The following is a 14,798-nucleotide window of genomic DNA, read 5'->3' as shown; positions in this document are numbered from 1 at the left end:
ACCGATTTTCGTTTTCTTTCCAGCATTACCCAAAATGTTCTCAAATCATCCTGCCACAATGCCTTATAATGATCTCAATACCTCATTCACCTCAGAAGGTACCGATATATCTTATGATTCCGATACAACATTTCATATCTACAATGAATTAAATTATTCAGCAACACCACAACCGATTCAGCATCAGCAACAATTCAATGGTGCCAGTAGTGGTGGCAAATCGGCTATACCCAATTCTCAGGCCATTAATATCCAAGGCACCTCGTCCAATGCTACAACTGGTATCATCTATGGATTTCGCACACGTCATTTGTCCTGCATTGAAGAAAATGATTCGGATTCCTTGCATTCATCTTCGATACCAAAACCGGCCTTTGAAATGATTCAGGATGTTGATGAGAAATTTAAGAAACTGGTAAATGAGGATCCCAACTCCAACCTTCTTAGTTCATGGCCTGACGAGGGGGCAGATGAAGTGGATCATATAGCCATGATAGATGAGTCTCGTCTATATGAATTGGATTATTTTGATGAATTAAGTGCTAGTCAAATGGCTGAACCAAATAAAAGTCAGGAAATTGAGGATGTGGACAATAATCCAGGGGAAGAGGAAAATGAGTCCTTGTGGCAAAGTACAGTATCGGAACCGGTTCATCGTACCGCATTTATTGGTGGTAATGGTCCTTCGGGTATAATGCCCGATATAATGACTACATCGTGTTATGGTGCTCTAAATACCTCTTTTGGCAGTGAAATGTCAGGACCTCCAGCTTACACCGATCAACAATCGACACCCAAAAAATGTGCCAAGGCTTTGCCAGCCCTTAATAAAGCGGAACCGATTTATGCCACACCCGATAAGCGAAGGGAATGTAATCGTAGTTTTGACTCTTCATGTCCCTCACAATCCAGTTCATTTTATGATGGCTCTATGAATTCCTCATTGGATCTACGATGTATGAGTGCTACGGGCATCTATGGAGCTAATAATGCCAGTTCACTACGTAATGGCAATACCTTAAATGTCATGGAAATTTCTGGCATCTCAGTGGATGGTTTAAAATCCGAATGGAATTCATGTGGCGGCGGCGGTGGAGGTTCTGGCGGTGGTATAATATCTCCGGCCGAAGATCTAAATGATGAAATGGCTGTAAAATGTTTGAGTGCAGCAGAAAATGGTAAGTGGAGAATAATTAAAAAAAAATAGTATGAAAATATAATACAATTGTAATAGGTACATATTACAAAGTTCTGGAATAGCTCGTCTACATTCGTTGTAAGTTCTCTACTACTCTCTTGCCGATGAACCATTTACCAAGATTTTTCAAATGAAAGGAAGGTGGTATATCTCCCGCCAAAGATCAAATACAGTACCATCGTAATAGGTACATATTACAAAGTTCTGAAATAGGTAATCTAAATTCGCCGTAAATTGTCTATCATTCTCTTGTCAGAGAACCATTTCCTAACATTTTTCAATAGAAGGAGGGTGGTATAATATCTCCGGCCGAAGATAAAATACAGCACCATCGTAATAGGTACATATTACGAAGTTCTATTAATGGCCCTGATAAATCTATGCTTCGGACATGATTTCTTCAGACTTCAAGACCTTGGTAAGGAGACATCTTTCCCATGGGAACAATGCTCTCTATTGGAGGAATCCTTTTGGTGTCTCCTTACATTCCTGCGAACACGAAAATTTGATAGGGTGAAGGTTGGACAATCGCTTCATTGTTGTTAGCTTGGGTTAACCTATGTGTTATACCAACAATGACGTGTTTGATGTTTGTATACCAACTTCCTTCTATGTGGATATGCTTCTGACTGTAACATTTCATTCTTCATGGCATAGAACACGCTATGTGCCATGGTTCTTCATTTACCTCGTCAATGTTGATGATCATGTGGTGTCTTCTGCTGGTCGATTTGGCCTGGTTTGCTTGCTTATGTGGTTGTGGTAAACCACAACTACATCTCCTTCGGAGGCAGGTACTGTGAGACGAGGCTGCTACTAGTTAGGTACATTCAGAAATGAGCAATTTTTTGGTATTATGTCATCAGATATATGCTGATAGAGATTTTTTTGCCAAAATTTTCCATAGTAATAACATTTTGAAAACATTTTCTATAGAAATAAAATTTTGACAACATTTTCTATAGAAATAAAATTTTGACAAACTTGTCTATTGAAATAACATTTGAACAAAATTTTCTATAGAAATAACATTTGAACAAATTTTTCTACAGAAAGTAAAATTTTACACAATTTTCTATAGTAATACAATTTTGACAAAATTTTCTACGAAAATAAAATTTTAACAAAATTTTTATTGAAATAAAGTTTGGCCAAATTTTCTATAGAAATAAAATTTTGACAAAATTTTCTATAGAAATAACATTTTGAGAAAATTTTCTTTAGAAATAAAATGTTGAGAAAATTTTCTATAGAAATAAAGTTTTGAAAAAATTTTCTTTAGAAATAGAATTTTGAGAACATTTTCTTTAGAAATAAAATTTTGAGAAAATTTTCGTTAGAAATAAAATTTTTAGAAAATTTTCTTTAGAAATAAAATTTTGAGAAAATTTTCTATAGAAATAAAGTTTTGAGAAAAATTTCTTTACAAATAAAAATTTAAAACACAATTTTCTGAAGAAATAAAATTTTGCAAAAATTTTCTATGGCAATAAAATTTTAAGAAAAATTTATATAAAAATAATTTTTTTTGAAAATTTCTTTAGAAATAAATTTTGAGAAAATTTTCTATTCAAATAAAGTTTTGACAGCATTTTTTATTGAAATAAATTGGGACAAAAATTTCTATAGAAATAAAATTTTGACAAAATTTTCTATAGAAATAAAATTTTGACAAAATTTTCTATGCAAATAAAATTTTGACAAAAATTTCTATACAAATAAAATTTAGACAAAATTTTCTGTAGCAATAAAATTTGAAGAAAAATTTATATAAAAAAAATTTTTTTGAGAAAATTTTCTATAGAAATAAAATTTTGACAAAATTTTCTATAGAAATAAAATTTTGACAAAATTTTCTATTGCAATAAAATTTTAACAAAATTTTCTATTGCAATACAATTTTAAGAAAAATTTATATAAAAATAAAATTTTTTGAAAATTTCTTTAGAAATAGATTTTTTTGAAAATTTCTTTAGAAATAATTTTTTTTTGGAAATTTCTTTAGAAATACATTTTTTTGAACATTTCTTTAGAAATAACATTTTTTGAAAATTTCTTTAGAAATAAACTTTTGAGAAAATTTTCTTTTGAAATAAAGTTTGGACAAAATTTTCTATAGAAATAAAATTTTGACAATATTTTCTATAGAAATCAAATTTTGACAAAATTTTCTATAGAAATAAATTGTTAACACAATTTTCTATAGAAATAAAATTTTGACAAAATTTTCTATAGAAATAAAATTTTGACAAAATTTTCTATAGAAAAAAATTTTGACAACATTTTGTGTGGCAATAAAATTTGAAGAAAAATTTATATAAAAAAAAATTGAGAAAATTTTCTATAGAAATAAAATTTTGACAAAATTTTCTATAGAAATATAACTTTAACAAATGTTTCTACACAATAACATTTTGTCTAAATTTTCTATATTTTGACAAAATTTCATATAGAAATAAAATTTTGGAAACATTTTCTATAGAAATAAAATTTTGCAAACAATTTTCTGTAGTAATAAAATGTTGCCTAAATTTTCTATAGATATAGAAGATCCTATAGAAGCAACATTTTGACAAATGATTGCATAAAAATGAAATCTTGTGAATATTTATTATAAAAATAATTTTTTGACAAAAAATTTCTATAAAAATAAAATTTTAACAAATGTTTCTATAGAAACAAAATTTTGACAAAAACTAAAATTTTGAGATCAGAAATAAAATTTTGCAAATTTTTTTTTATAGCAATAAAATTTTTCAAAATTTTCTATAGAAATAACATTTTGAGACAATTTTCAGTAGAAATAAAGTTTGGAAAAAAATTTCTATAGAAATTAAATTTTGACAAAATTTTTGATATAAATAAAAATTTTGAGAAAATTTTGTAAAGAAATACAATTTTGACAAAAATTTTTGATAGAAATAAATTTTTGGAAAAATTTTCTATAGATTTCTATAAAATTTTGCAATAATTTTCTATGGAACTAAAGTGTTGACAAATTTTTTTTATAGCAATAAATAATTTTCAAAATTTTCTATAGAAATAAAATTTTGACACAATTTTCAGTAGAAATAAAGTTTGGAAAAAAAAATTCTATAGAAATTAAATTTTGACAAAAATTTTTGATAGAAATAAATTTTTGGAAAAATTTTCTTTAGAAATAAAATTTTGCAATAATTTTCTACAGAAATAAAATTTTGCAAAATTTTTTATAGCAATAAAATTTTTTCAAAATTTTCTATAGAAATAAAATTTTGACACAATTTTCAGTAGAAATAAAGTTTGAAAAAAAAAAGAATTCTATAGAAATTAAATTTTGACAAAATTTTTGATATAAATAAAAATTTTGAGAAAATTTTGTAAAGAAATACAATTTTGACAAAAATTTTTGATAGAAATAAATTTTTGGAAAAATTTTCTATAGATTTCTATAAAATTTTGCAATAATTTTCTATGGAACTAAAATGTTGACAAATTTTTTCTATAGATATAAAATTTTGAGACAATTTTCAGTAGAAATAAAGTTTGGAAAAAAATTTCTATAGAAATTAAATTTTGACAAAATTTTTGATATAAATAAAAATTTTGAGAAAATTTTGTAAAGAAATACAATTTTGACAAAAATGTTGATAGAAATTTTTGGAAAAATTTTCTATAGAAATAAAATTTTGCAATAATTTTCTACAGAAATAAAATTTTGCAAAATTTTTTTATAGCAATAAAATTTTTTCAAAATTTTCTATAGAAATAAAATTTTGACACAATTTTCAGTAGAAATAAAGTTTGAAAAAAAAAATTCTATAGAAATTAAATTTTGACAAAATTTTTGATATAAATAAAAAATTTGAGAAAATTTTGTAAAGAAATACAATTTTGACAAAAATTTTTGATAGAAATAAATTTGTGGAAAATTTTTCTATAGAAATAAAATTTTGCAAAAATTTTCTACAGAAATAAAATTTTGCAAAATTTTTTATTGCAATAAAATTTTTTCAAAATTTTCTATAGAAATAAAATTTTGACACAATTTTCAGTAGAAATAAAGTTTGGAAAAAAAAATTCTATAGAAATTAAATTTTGACAAAATTTTTGATATAAATAAAAATTTTGAGAACATTTTGTAAAGAAATACAATTTTGACAAAAATTTTTGATAGAAATAAATTTTTGGAAAAATTTTCTATGGAACTAAAATTTTGACAAATTTTCCATAGAAATAAAATTTTCTATGGAATTAAAATTTTGACAAAATTTTCTACAGAAATACAATTTTGACAAACATTTTTGATAGAAATAAATTTTTGGAAAAATTTTCTAAAGAAATAAAATTTTGCAATAATTTTCTATGGAAAATTTTTTTTATAGCAATAAAATTTTTTCAAAATTTTTTATGGAAATAAAATTCAATTTTTAGTAGAAATAAAGTTTGGAAAAAAATTTCTATAGAAATAAAGTTTTGACAAAATTTTTGATATAAATAAATATTTTGAGAAAAATTTGTCAAGAAATAAAATTTTGACAAAAATTTTTGATAGAAATAAATTTTTGGAAAAATTTTCTATGGAACTAAAATTTTGACAAATTTTCCATAGAAATAAAATTTTCTATGGAATTAAAATTTTGACAAAATTTTCCATAGAAATAAAATTTTCTATGGAATTAAAATTTTGACAAAAATTTCTACAGAAATAAAATTTCGGCAAATTTTTCTACAGAAATAAAATTTGGGCAATCTTTTTTGTAGAAATAAAGATTGGAAAAAATAACTGAGATGTATTTTCTTGCATCAGCCTTTTCGGGATCTTCTTCTTTGCCTATATACCTGCAATCTATGGTATAACATTTGAGAGTTATGTGCAAAAGTTCCACGGACAATTATTTTTTTGCGTCGGACTCTAGTTTTGCTGAATCTTACTCCAGTATTGGCTTTATTCCACCATTCCCGCATTCTATATAGGCAGGTAGGATAACACACATATTTATTTCGTTGTATTTTTTCCCTCTGTATATTGGTTATCAGAACTGAGAAGACTTGGGGTCTTGGGTGGTGATTTGATTGTCTAAGAAACCAAGATTGTCCATAATCTCAATTCCTTTGACCATTTACTAAAGGGGAAGAGAATAATTTTGGGTACCTAAAGCTTTGCTTTGTCTGCTTTCGCTTGATAGCATATTGTGTGAGGATATCTCAAGTGCTTTCAAAAGGTTTTTAGATAGAAATGTTATGTTCACATAAGACAAACCTTTCTGGTAAAAAAAAAAAAAAAAAACAAAGATATATGAATCGAAGCTCTAGTATATCATGCTAAATGTAGGGATGTCATGCCAGGATTATTTGCTAACAAGTGGGATATTTGATTCTAACCTATAGATTCTTAAAATTCCATTACTAGTGTGTCCGCCTTACATACGAATGATGATGACATGCACAACGGTAATACTGTTGGAGTTACCAGTTGTGCCATTATTACATTTGTACAAATTTAGGGACACTTCTGCCATTTTTTTTCAGCTTTGCTAGTTTTGCGCCCCCAAATGCCCACTTGCAATACCATCCAACCTACATCCATACCAACTACTTGTGTCATTGTTAGATGTCCGCCTTACATACAAATTTTTATGGCTGGTACAGTGGTAACACTGGTGCTGTTACCGCTGTGACAGTTTGGGGACACTTCTGCGATTTTTTCCAGCAGTGTTTAGAGTTTAAGACAACTCCAAAGAATCTTGCTAATTTCGAGAAACTAAACATTTCCCCCTTTTGCAAGTGTTTTCCCCATTCATCTCTATAGGCATCTCTATACCTATATGTGAACAATCACTGCCATATTGCTTCCAATGAGTTTTCTTCTTGCCGACGTACATTTTCGATGCTTCATTGGTTTCAATATTGCATCGAATTTACTAAGATTCCTTCCAAAGTAACAGGTCTGTTGGGCAAACCGGTTGTAGTTTGTGTAGTATGTGAATTGCGCATCGTGGGCACCACAAGGATTCAATCCTCCACCATATTTGTATAGAGTCTGGGTATAAGGCATTGATTTCGCTATGTAATCCGTACATGTGAATCTTGTCATTATTATCACTTTAATATGTTTGCTGGATGGTAGTGTGTGGATGTTTGCAGGCTTGTTGCCGTCCAAAAATTTTACTTTTTAAGCTTTAAGGCCCATATACACACACTTATATTCATTTAATATTTTGTTCAGTTTGTTAGCGGTCTTTTCAGTCTGTTCATTCATCCTACCATTTATCGTCTGGGTTTTAGTATAGGGTTTGTCATACTAGGGAATTTCTATAACTTTTCGGGGTTATATAAATTAAAAAAAAAATTTTATACAAATAAAATTTTGACAAAAATTTCTATAGCAATAAAATTAAAAAAAAAATTATAGAAACTAAATTTTGAAAAAATTTTTTAGAGAAATAAAATTCTTACAAAATTTTCTATAGAAATCAAATTCCTACAAAATTTTCTATAGAAAAAAAAATTTTGAAAAAATTTCTATTATAATAAAATTGTAACAAAATTTTCTATAGCAATAAAACTTTCACAAAATTTAGAGAAAATGTTCTATAGAAATAAAATTTTAAGAAAATTTTCTATAGAAATAAAATTTCGACAACATTTTCTACAGAAATAAAATGTTGACAAAATATTCTATAAAAGTAAAATGTTGACAAAATTTTCTGTAAAAAAAAAATTTTGACAAAATTTTCTATAAAGATACAATTTGAACAAAAATTTCTAAAAAAATACAATTTTGACGAAATTTTCTGTAAAAATAAAATTTTGACAAAATTTTCGTCTGAGAAAATTTTCTATAGAAATAAAATTTTGACAAAGTTTTCTATAGAAATAAAAGTTTGACAAAATTTTTGTAGAAATAAAATTTTGACAAAATTTTCTATGAAGTACAATTTTGACAGAATTTTCTGTAGAAGTAAAATTTTGACAAAATTTTCTATTATAATAAAATTTAAAAAAAAATCTATAGCAATAAAACTTTCACTAAATGTTCTATAGAAATAAAATGTTGACAAAATTTTCTATAGAAATACAATTTTGTATAGAAATAAGACTTTGAGAAAATTTTCTATAGAAATAAAATTTTGACACAATTTTCTATAGCAATAAAATTTTGTCAAAATTTTCTCTAGAAATAAAAATTGGAAAAATTTTTCTATAGAAATAAAATTTTGACAAAATTTTCTATAGAAATAAAATTTTGACAACATTTTCTATAGAAATAAAAATTTGACAAAATTTTCTATAAAAATAAAATTTTTACAAAATTTTCTATAGAAATAAGATTTTGAGAAAATTTTCTATAAAAATAAAATTTTCACAAAATGTTTCTATAGAAATAAAATGTTGAGAAAATTTTGTATAGAAATAAAATTTTGACAAAATTTTCTATAGAAATAAAATTTAGAGAAAATGTTCTATAGAAATAAAATTTTAAGAAAATTTTCTATAGAAATAAAATTTCGACAAAATTTTCTACAGAAATAAAATTTTGACAAAATAGTCTATAAAAGTAAAATGTTGACAAAATTTTCTGTAAAAATAAAATTTTGACAAAATTTTCGTCTGAGAAAATTTTCTATAGATATAAACTTTTGACAAAATTTTCTATAGAAATAAAATTTTGACAAAGTTTTCTATAGAAATAAAAGTTTGACAAAATTTTTGTAGAAATAAAATTTTGACAAAATTTTCTATAGACACAAAATATCGACAAAATTTTCTATAGAAGTACAATTTTGACAGAATTTTCTGTAGAAGTAAAATTTTGAAAAAAAAAAAATCTATTATAATAAAATTAAAAAACAAAAATCTATAGCACTAAAACTTTCACAAAATGTTCTATAGAAATAAAATTTTGACAAAATTTTCGTCTGAGAAAATTTTCTATAGATATAAACTTTTGACAAAATTTTCTATAGAAATAAAATTTTGACAAAGTTTTCTATAGAAATAAAAGTTTGACAAAATTTTTGTAGAAATAAAATTTTGACAAAATTTTCTATAGACACAAAATATCGACAAAATTTTCTATAGAAGTACAACTTTGACAGAATTTTCTGTAGAAGTAAAATTTTGAAAAAAAAAATTCTATTATAATAAAATTAAAAAACAAAAATCTATAGCACTAAAACTTTCACAAAATGTTCTATAGAAATAAAATTTTGACAAAATTTTCTATAGAAATAAAATTTTGACAAAATTTTCTACAATAATAAGACTTTGAGAAAATTTTCTATAGAAATAACATGTTGACAAAATTTTCTATAGAAATAAAATATTGACAAAATTTTGTATAGAAATAAGACTTTGAGAAAATTTTCTATAGCAATAAAATTTTGTCAAAATTTTCTCTAGAAATAAAAATTTGAAAAATTTTTCTATAGAAATAAAATTTTGACAAAATTTTCTATAAAAATAAAATTTTTACAAAATTTTCTATAGAAATAAGATTTTGAGAAAATTTTCTATAAAAATAAAATTTTTCTATAGAAATAAAATGTTGAGAAAATTTTGTATAGAAATAAAATTTTGACAAAATTTTCTATAGCAATAAAATGTAGAGAAAATGTTCTATAGAAATAAAATTTTAAGAAAATTTTCTATAGAAATAAAATTTCGACAAAATTTTCTACAGAAATAAAATGTTGACAAAATATTCTATAAAAGTAAAATGTTGACAAAATTTTCTGTAAAAATAAAATTTTGACAAAATTTTCTATAGAAATAAAGTTTTAACAAAATTTTCTAAAAAATACAATTTTGACAAAATTTTCTGTAAAAAAAAATTTTGACAAAATTTTCGTCTGAGAAAAATTTCTATAGAAATAAACTTTTGACAAAATTTTCTATAGAAATAAAATTTTGACAAAATTTTTGTAGAAATAAAATTTTGACAAAATTTTCTAAAGAAGTACGATTTTGACAGAATTTTCTGTAGAAGTAAAATTTTGACAAAATTTTCTATTATATTAAAATTTAAAAAAAAAAAATTCTATAGCAATAAAACTTTCACAAAATGTTCTATAGAAATCAAATTTTGACAAAACTTTCTATAGAAATAAAATTTTGACAAAATTTTCTACAGAAATAAGACTTTGAGAAAATTTTTCTATAAAAATAAAATTTTGACACAATTTTCTAAATAATAAAATTTTGACAACATTTTTCTATAAATAAAAGTTCGAGAAATTTTTCTATAGAAATAAAATTTTGACAAAATTTTCTATAGAAATAAAATTTTGACAAAATTTTCCACAGAAAACAAATTTTGAGAAAACTTTCTATAAAAATAAAATTTTCACAAAATTTTTCTATAGAAATAAAATGTTGAGAACATTTTCTATAGAAATAAAATTTAGAGAAAATGTTCTATAGAAATAAAAGTTTGCAAACATTTTCTATAGAAATAAGATTTTGCAAAAATGTTCTCTTTTTTTTCATTTGTCAATTTTGACAAAACTTTCTATAGAAATAACATTTTGACATAATTTTCTATAGAAATAAAATTTTGACAAAATTTTCCACAGAAAAAAAATTTTGACAAATTTTTCTATAGAAATAAAATTTTGACAAAATTTTCTATAGAAGTATAATTTTGACAGAATTTTCTATAGTAATAAGATTTTTAAAATATTTTCTATAGAAATAAAAATTTTCTATAGAAATATTTTTTTGGTAAAATTTTCTTCAAAATTTTGTAAATTATTTTAGGCGTGAGTGGCAACCGTAACTGTGAACCCTAAGTTTTTTTTTTTTGCGTGGATATCCCAATGGTTCCAGCATTTCAATTTTCTTAACGTTTTTTCATGTTATTCATGACTTGGCACTTTTTCTCAGTCTTTCTTGGTTCTTGGGCAATTTGCACGTGATTTTCATGTTGTGGCATTATTTGTTTTCTTCTTCGTTGTAGCACAGAATGCGGATGCATGGCCTATACCAATTCAGGCTTAAATTCTAATTGTTAGCCATTGCAGTTCGTGTGATTACAAATTTTCCAAAAGTTCTTGGTGATGACACAGTAAATTCTTTACTTCTTAAAAAATCATGTGAAAAAAATGCATACATTGGTTTTTGGAAGTTAAACTTTCCAGCATGTCGCCATATCTTCTCCTATAGGACCTTTTCTTTTTCGAAAAAATAAAAAACCAATGGTCCATAATTTATGTTACACACCTTATCTTTTATGTTGCATCATTGCATTTTTTTGGTTTATAACTTCGAAAAGACTTTGGCCAAAGTTAATGTCCATAACAATTTTTATTTAAGGTGTTGTTATCAAGTTGTTTGTAATTTTTATGTTTTTCTTCAGACATTTTGAAATGTTCTTTTGAACTCGAAATAAAAACAAAATTCTTCCAAAAATAAAACGGTTCTTTGTTTTTTTTTTGTTTTTTTTTTGGAAAACAATGAGCAAGTCATTGATATCAATTCCCTTGTAATTTCTTCAAACTCTTTGCAAGAGAATCATTGCTGAAACCTATGGCCACCTCATACACAAACACACAATTTTATTTCCATAGAAAATTTTCAAAATTTATTTCTATAGAAAACTTTTTCAAAATTTTATTACTATAGAAAATTTTGTCAAAATTTTATTTCCATAGAAAAATTTATTTCTATAGAAAAAATTTGTCAAAATTTTATTTCAATAGAAAATTTTGCTAAAATTTTATTTCTATAAAAAATTTTATTTCTGTAGATAATTTTGTCAAAATTTTATTTCTATAGAAAATTTTGTCAAAATTTTATTTCTATAGAAAATGTTGTTAAAATTTTATTTCTATAGAAAATTTTGTCAAAATTTTATTTCTACAGATATTTTGTTAAAATTTTATTTATATAGAAAATTTTGTCAAAATTTTATTTCTATAGAAAATTTTGTTAAAATTTTATTTCTATAGAAAATGTTGTCAAAATTTTATTTATATTTCTATAGAAAATTTTGTCAAAATTTTATTTCTATAGAACATTTTCTCAAAATGTTATTTCTATAGAAAATTCTGTCAAAATTTTATTTCTATAAAAAATTTTATTTCTGTAAAAAATTTTATTTTTTTTGTTATTATTACTATTTCAATTCTTTACATGGGTAAGGTTTGCCCTAACGCCTCTTGGACATTATTGGTATCAGTAGATAATTTTGTCAACATTTTATTTCTACAGATAATTTTGTCAAAATTTTATTTATATAGAAAATGTTGTTAAGATTTTATTCTTATAGAAAATTTTGCTAAAATTTTATTTCTATAAAAAATTTTATTTCTGTAGATAATTTTGTCAAAATTTTATTTCTATAGAAAATTTTGTCAAAATTTTATTTCTATAGAAAATGTTGTTAAAATTTTATTTCTATAGAAAATTTTGTCAAAATTTTATTTCTACAGATATTTTGTTAAAATTTTATTTATATAGAAAATTTTGTCAAAATTTTATTTCTATAGAAAATTTTGTTAAAATTTTATTTCTATAGAAAATGTTGTCAAAATTTTATTTATATTTCTATAGAAAATTTTGTCAAAATTTTATTTCTATAGAACATTTTCTCAAAATGTTATTTCTATAGAAAATTCTGTCAAAATTTTATTTCTATAAAAAATTTTATTTCTGTAAAAAATTTTATTTTTTTTGTTATTATTACTATTTCAATTCTTTACATGGGTAAGGTTTGCCCTAACGCCTCTTGGACATTATTGGTATCAGTAGATAATTTTGTCAACATTTTATTTCTACAGATAATTTTGTCAAAATTTTATTTATATAGAAAATGTTGTTAAGATTTTATTCTTATAGAAAATTTTGTCAAAATTTTATTTCTATAAAATTTTTTGTCAAAATTTATTTGTATCTAAAATTCTGTCAAAATTTTATTTCTATAGAAAATTCTGTCAAAATTTTATTTCTATAGAAAATTTTGTCAAAATTTTATTTCTACAGATATTTTGTTAAAATTTTATTTATATAGAAAATTTTGTCAAAATTTTATTTCTATAGAAAATTTTGTTAAAATTTTATTTCTGTAGAAAATGTTGTCAAAATTTTATTTATATTTCTATAGAAAATTTTGTCAAAATTTATTTTCTATAAAAAATTTTGTCAAAATTTATTTGTGTAGAAAATTCTGTCAAAATTTTATTTCTATAGAAAATTCTGTCAAAATTTTATTTCTATTGAAAATTCTGTCAAAATTTTATTTCTATAGAAAATTTTGTCACAATTTTATTTCTATAGAAAATTTTATCAAAATTTTATTTCTATAGAAAATTTTGTCAAAATTTTATTTCTATAGAAAATGTTTTCAAAATTTTATTTCTATAGAAAACTTTTTCAAAATTTCATTACTATAAAAAATTTTGTCAAAATTTTATTTCTATAAAAATTTTTGTCAAAATTTTACTTCTATCGAAGATTTTATCAAAATTTTATTTCTATAGAAAATTCTGTCAAAATTTCATTTCTATAGAAAATTTTGTAAAAATTTTATTTCTATAAAAAAATTTATTTCTGTAAAAAATTTTATTTCTGTAGATAAGTTTGTCAAAGTTCCATTACTATAGATTTTCAAAAAATTTTTTGAAAATCTATAGTAAAATCTTTATAGAGAAAAAATTTTTGTCAAAATTTTATTTCTATAAAAATTTTTGTCAAAATTTTATTTCTATAAAAATTTTTGTCAAAATTTTATTTCTATAGAAAATACTGTCCAAATTTTATTTCAATAGAAAATTTTGTCAAAATTTTATTTCTATAGAAAATTTTGTAAAAATTTTATTTCTATAAAAAATTTTGGCAAAATTTTATTGCTATAAAAAAATTTTATTTCTGTAGATAGTTTTGTCATAATTTTATTTCTGTAGAAAATTTTGTCAACATTTTATTTCTATACAAGTTTTTTGTTCTGTAAAAATTTTATTTCTGTAGAAAATTTTGTCAAAATTTTATTTCTGTAGAAAATTTTGTCAAAATTTTATTTCTATAGAAAATTTTGTCAAAATTTTATTTCTATAGAAAATTTTGTCAAAATTTTATTTCTATAGAATATTTTGTCAAAATTTTATTTATATAGAAAATTTTATCAAAATTTTATTTCTATAGAAAATTTTGTCAAAATTGTATTTCTATACAAAATTGTGTCAAAATATTATTTCTATAAAAATTTTATTTCTATAGAAAATTTTGTCAAAATTTTATTTCTATAGAAAATTTTTGTCAAAATTTTACTTCTATTGAACATTTTGTCAAAATATTATTTCTATAGAAAATTTTGTCAAAATTTTATTTCTATAGAAGGTTTTGTCAAAATTTTATTTCTATAGAAAATTTTGTCAAAAGTTTATTTCTACAAAAATTTTATTTCTGTAGATAATTTTGTCAAAATTTTATTTCTATACAAGTTTTTTTCTGTAAAAAATTTTATTTCTTTAGATAATTTTGTCAAAATTTTATTTCTGTAGAAAATTTTGTCAAGATTTTATTTCTATAGAAGATTTTGTCAAAATTTTATTTCTATAGAAAATTTTGTCACAATTTTATTTATATAGAAAATTGAATCAAAATTTTTTCTATAGAAAAT

At 22.6% G+C, this 14,798-nt stretch overlaps 1 protein-coding gene across 2 annotated transcripts in view; it reads left to right on the top strand.

Annotated features, from left to right (window-relative positions):
- The window catches only part of rols (zinc-RING finger and ankyrin repeat domain-containing protein rolling pebbles), a 253,722-nt gene that overhangs the window by 15,991 nt on the left and 222,933 nt on the right, over positions 1 to 14,798 (top strand). For both annotated transcript variants that reach the window (XM_075303559.1, XM_075303552.1), the window contains exon 2: positions 24 to 1,178. In XM_075303559.1, coding sequence (XP_075159674.1) covers positions 35 to 1,178 — 1,144 coding nt within the window. In that variant the 5' untranslated portion in view covers positions 24 to 34. The remainder of the gene's footprint in view (positions 1 to 23; positions 1,179 to 14,798) is intronic.

This window comes from Haematobia irritans, chromosome 4 (assembly GCF_050003625.1).
Source record: "Haematobia irritans isolate KBUSLIRL chromosome 4, ASM5000362v1, whole genome shotgun sequence".
NCBI lineage: Eukaryota > Metazoa > Arthropoda > Insecta > Diptera > Muscidae > Haematobia > Haematobia irritans.
This window is presented reverse-complemented; position numbering and strand designations above follow the sequence as displayed.